This window comes from Sinocyclocheilus anshuiensis, unplaced genomic scaffold, assembly GCF_001515605.1.
Source record: "Sinocyclocheilus anshuiensis isolate Anshui unplaced genomic scaffold, SAMN03320099.WGS_v1.1 scaffold1421, whole genome shotgun sequence".
Classification (NCBI taxonomy): domain Eukaryota; kingdom Metazoa; phylum Chordata; class Actinopteri; order Cypriniformes; family Cyprinidae; genus Sinocyclocheilus; species Sinocyclocheilus anshuiensis.
The window spans coordinates 267,576-272,950 of NW_015548279.1; the positions used below are offsets into that span (position 1 = coordinate 267,576).

Here is a 5,375-nt window from a genome sequence, read left to right on the forward strand (position 1 = left end):
ATCACGTCCCTTACTGCACGTTTCGAGGCAGTTTCAAATGTCCAGTGAGTGGCGCTAAAATGCAGGTTCAATATGTGACCCTGGCACGTTTTTTTTACATTGATATAGGTACGTATTGCTGTGTTTTTATTACATTGCTTCAGGTACGTATACGGTGGTTGATAATTCAAATATCCGGGGAGTGTCGCTAAAAGTTAATGCTCTATCGTGTTGGAAATATCACCTACACCAAACCCAACCCTAAACCTACCCAATACAACAAATATAAAACTGGTATAAAAACAGATTTGTTGATGCAACCGTGCCATTTGAACTTCCTTATATGCAGGTTTGAACTGTTTTGTGGAACCGTAATTTCACGGGATTCGTACCCAAGCTTTTCACCTCTCAAGTCGAACTCCATACTGCGTGAGCTACCGAACAAGCCTACTGAATATAAAAACCCATACATATGAAGCTGGATATGTGACCCTAACATTCAAAAGTATGTTACAATTGTTTTGAATTCATAACATGATATTCCCTCAAGTAATTGTGCGAAATTCAGGCTTTATTAATTGAAACTATGGACCAGCAAATCGTACTTTGTGTGAAAAGGAATAAAAGTTGTCTGAGTTTTACTGCCTCTAGTGTTTATTTCAACTGGAAACTGCAGCAATTCATTCATATGTATTGCAGAAATGCATTTAGAAGCCCATATTTCCAATGAGTCTATGTTGTAAAATTCCCTCTCCAGTCCATAAAGATTTTGTTTCAAAATCTGTGACGCTGTAATGGCATACAGATTACAATAACACATGACCATCCATATTTACATGTTAACGCCTATTTAAGTATTCAGGTCTGAATCATTTTTGTCCATCTATTGAAAACAAACAAAAATTTGTTCTCGCGGAAGCGCAGACGTGCTTGTGTGAAAGCATGCTTGGCCATCCATTTAACACATTTGATGTGCCCTATGTATGTCCATTGATCAGTGTTTATAGTATGTGACTAAAAGCCTAAATTAAATATTAAAGCGATCATGTGTCTTCAGAGACTTTGGATTAAACTGCTTGATTATGCAGTATATGGATTACTTATGGAAATGGAGATATTTTTTGTACTTTTTGATTTGTGAACGTTTTGGTTACGTGGGCTTTAAATGAGTGGACAAAAATGTCGAGAGAATATTAAAAATATCTTCATCTGTGTTTCAAAGATGAACAAATGTCTTATGTGTGAAAAAGTTTAGTGTTACAAATGAGTGACTGATGTTTATTTTTAATAAAAATTCCTGCACCAACTATATTTGGACCCAACAGAAAACTCTCAAATCTTTAATTAAACTGTGTTGCTCATTTGACAAGCAAAGAGATTATCAGAGAGCATTTCCATAGAAAAATATTTGACCGGTCAGACAGATGATGGTCATGAAAAACGAAATTAGATTTTTTTTTATAACTGACATTATCAGTTGAATGTATTACCAGAAGTCAGAATTAATGAAAAAGACAGCATGACACTGCAGTAACATCCCATGTAACCCAAGTGGACCACAAGCTTTGTGAAATATAATGCCATGTGCGTTCTCTCTCACAGACCGTGCTCGCAGCAGTATGGTGTCTACAGAAAGCGCCTCCTCCACGTACGAGGAGTTAGCCCGTGCTTACGAACATGCTAAGATGGAGGAACAGCTGCGACACGCTAAGTTCACGATCACAGAATGTTTCATCTCAGACACATCCTCCGAACAGATGACGGCCGGCACCAATGATTACACAGACAGCCTGACGTCCAGCACGCCGTCAGAGTCAGGCATCTGCAGATTCACTGCTTCCCCACCCAAACCACAAGACGCCAGCCGGGTCATGAACATGGCCGTGCCCAAAGCACACAGACCCGGTAAGACCTGGCGACAAATACGGGGAAGCATCAACTTGCCTAGTCTCCAGTTCAAACTAAATTCTCAAACTGACACTGCTGTATCAAAATGAAGCTCAGTAAGAACTCTCTAGTGTGTAGGCATCTTTAGAACAGCAACACCAGTGTGCATATTCAGTACACACATACACCAATCCTGTTTATTAGTAAATGATGTGAAAAGACCTTCTTGATCACTATTGTATCTATAAATTAATTTCAATGGGAGTTTAATTAACATTGAATCTCTACATTTTTTTTTTTAAATATCCCGTATGTGCAAAACACAGTTGAAGTACTTTTTCTTTGCTAATTGGACATATTTCAGAGGAAGACAGGATTTTCAAAAAGAGAAAACATAGGGAGGAACTTTAGGAATTGAATCAGGAATCGATTGGATTGTTAAAAGTGAGCGTTACATATCAGAATGGAGCCAGGTGGTTGAAGAGGAGGAATTATGGAAATGTGTGTTGTGTGAATATACATTTAGGCAGTGTAGTTCCCCTTCAGGAACTCGAGCTGCGTCGAGATTCGCTTTGGGAACGCTCTTGCGTGACCGCATTCTGAAGCACGTGTCAAATCAGTCCAATGGAGCAGCGAGACGTCACGAGCGAGGTGACGTAAGCACCAGAAAGCATAAAAGCGCATCCGGCAGAGCGCAAACCAGCTTCTGCTCTTCAGTAGCGCTCTGTGTATGTGTCTGTCTATTTACTCACGCAAGGGCATTCCCAAAGCGAATCTCGACGCAGCGTCTTCTTCCCTCGGGGAACCATGGTTACATACGTAACCTAGAGACGTTTTCACATTAGAATTTACTTTGTGAAGACTATTGCATGTAAAAGTTTATGTACACTTCTGGTCAAAAGTTTGGAATTATTAAGATGATTTTCAAGGAAATCCAAAGCTCACCAAAGCTGCATTTATTTAATGAAAACTACAGTAAAATTTAAATATTGCAAAATATTATTACAATTTAAAATAAAATTTTCTATTTAAATACATTTTAAAATGTAATTTTCAGCAGCCAGTCTTCAGTGCTGCATGATCCAGAAGTCCTGCTAATATGCTGTTTTGGTGCTTAAGAAACATTTCTTCTTATTATCAATGTTCAAAAGTTTTTGCTGCTTAATTTTTTTATTTTTTTTTGGAAATTGTGATAAACTACCATTTGATGTAATTAAAAAGTAAAACATACTTTTTAAGAATTTTTAGAAGCTACATTTTATTTAGCATGGATGCATTAAATTGAACAAAAGTGATAGTAAAGACATTTTCTATTTCAAATAAATTGTATATTTTTTTTACTTTCTATTCATCATAGAATGTAGAATTTTTTTTTGCATGGTTTCCACAAAAATATTAAGCAACAAAAAATACACCAAATCAGCATATTAGAATTATTCCTGAAGAAAATTAAAGACTTGATTCAGCTTTGTCATCACAGGAATACATTTATATATAAAATATATTCAAATAGAAAACAGCTATTTTAAATTTTAAAAATATTTTTCAATGCAAAGTTTTGCTGTATTTTTCATCAAATAAATGAGCCTTGGTGAGTTACTCTCTACATTTTAGTTTTAGAGTCTAAAACATAAGTGGCCAGATTTACTAACAGCTTGCACCAGCGCAAACCGTATTTTGGCGTTAAAATAGTTCTGTCAGGATTTACTCAAGACGTGCAGTGAAGAATTAGCGCTGAAAAGGCGTGGACACAGTTATGTTTGTGCCTGACATTATTGAATATGCATTTGGAGTTTCCCTTTCAGACGCAAAATTTATGGGAGGAGATATTAAAATGAATCACGCAGCGCGATTTACTAACGTTTATGCACATCAAATTACTGCTATTTGCGCCATTATTAACGGCCAACAAAAAGCACGTCTTAAAGCAGACGCTGCGCTGCTCTTGGTAGATTGCGCTGGTCATTATGGAAATGATCTAGCTGTGTCTGTGTTAATGTGCGCATTGTCAGTAAACCACATGCAGAATTTTCCCCTCCCATCTGAGTTTTTATGGAATTGCGCTCTAATGCTAATTTGCCCTGTTGAGTAAATCTGGCCCTAAAAATCTTTATTGTGTTGGCGCTGATAGTCTCCTGGGCAGTGCACCAATGCGCTTTAGACGTCCCTAGTTAGAGTCCTGGCTTGCGAACCTTTCCTGATCCCTTCCCAATCTCTCTCTCACACTTTGCTTCCTGTCTGTCCTATCATAACAAAAATATGCGTGCGAGCTTTCTTATGTGTTTTCCACACGTTCCTCAGTTTACCTGTTCACCAGTCAGCTGTCACTCTTGCAGTGTGCTATCAATTCCTGTGTTGATGGGTACAGGCTGTTGTCCAAACACACTGCCATGTTCTTTTCGCATCAATGGGCTTAATGTGTCTGGGCCGCCCAGGCTGATTTTGGCCCCAGACGGTTCTTGAGTTACTGGTTAGAGTTTAGTGTTACTGTCTCATTGTGAATGTATCTAAGCGTTATGCACCCAGACAGGAAGCCTTTGGTTAGTGAGAGCACCTGGGCAAATAGGGCCGATCTGCATCCTGTGCTGGGGAGGTATCATCTGTCTTTACAAAACAGCAGTTTACTATCACATTGGAGCTGTTGAATGTGATATGAACTTCAAGCACTGGCCTTATTGGAAAAGAGTTTATATAATACTGTATTCCACTCATTTAATCACCCAGATACTTAGAGAAACATGAAAACAAACAAATCAATTGAGAGAGAAAGTGAGGTTACATTCATTCTTGTCTGATCAAGCAATGGCTTCACGATCACAGAACTTTTTTATAGTATGTGTGAGGTATATCTGACATCTTTATCTTTGATTTAAAATCCAGCTAGTTGTTTGGACAACTAGATGATTAGTCTACTACAACCATTTGTATGTATGCACAACCCAAGTATAGGCAGCGAGGCATCTCACTAGGTTTTGGAACAGAGCTCATGAACAATCAGTTGAATTAAGCAGTCACGGCAGTTGATTTTTAAAGAGATACATTCATAATTATTTTTAGAAAAGGAAACTTCAGTCTATGTTTAATAAAGTGGCTGACCATTTATCACTGGGTTTAATAAAGCCTATTAAACAAATTTAAATTATTAAATTTAACTCAGTTTTAAAAAAAAAATCCAAACATTGAATAGAAAAGATTCATAATTACTAATTATTTATTTATACGGATTAAAAATCGAATTTTTGCTCAATTGTTTGTATGATGTTTTGTTGCCAATTGCAATGTAAACATTTTCTTCAATAGAGTAGACATTTTCAGTTATACAGTGGGTACGGAAAGTATTCAGACCCCCTTAAATTTTTCACTCTTTTGCACAATGGTAAGGAAATGGAAATGGGAAGATTTCCTAACAGGATAGGAATAAGAATTGGCGAATACTTGGTGAGAGTTTGAGATGTAGTTTAGTGATATGTAGTGAGATGTAGTTCCCCCCCCCCCCCCCCCCCCCCCAC

The 5,375-nt window shown here is 37.5% G+C and overlaps 1 protein-coding gene across 1 annotated transcript in view; it reads left to right on the plus strand.

The window, feature by feature from the left end:
- LOC107655810 (Down syndrome cell adhesion molecule homolog) overlaps positions 1-5,375 on the plus strand; it is a 153,800-nt gene that overhangs the window by 143,414 nt on the left and 5,011 nt on the right. The window contains 1 exon segment of the mRNA XM_074186885.1: positions 1,582-1,884. Within this exon segment, the coding sequence (XP_074042986.1) occupies positions 1,582-1,884 (303 nt within the window).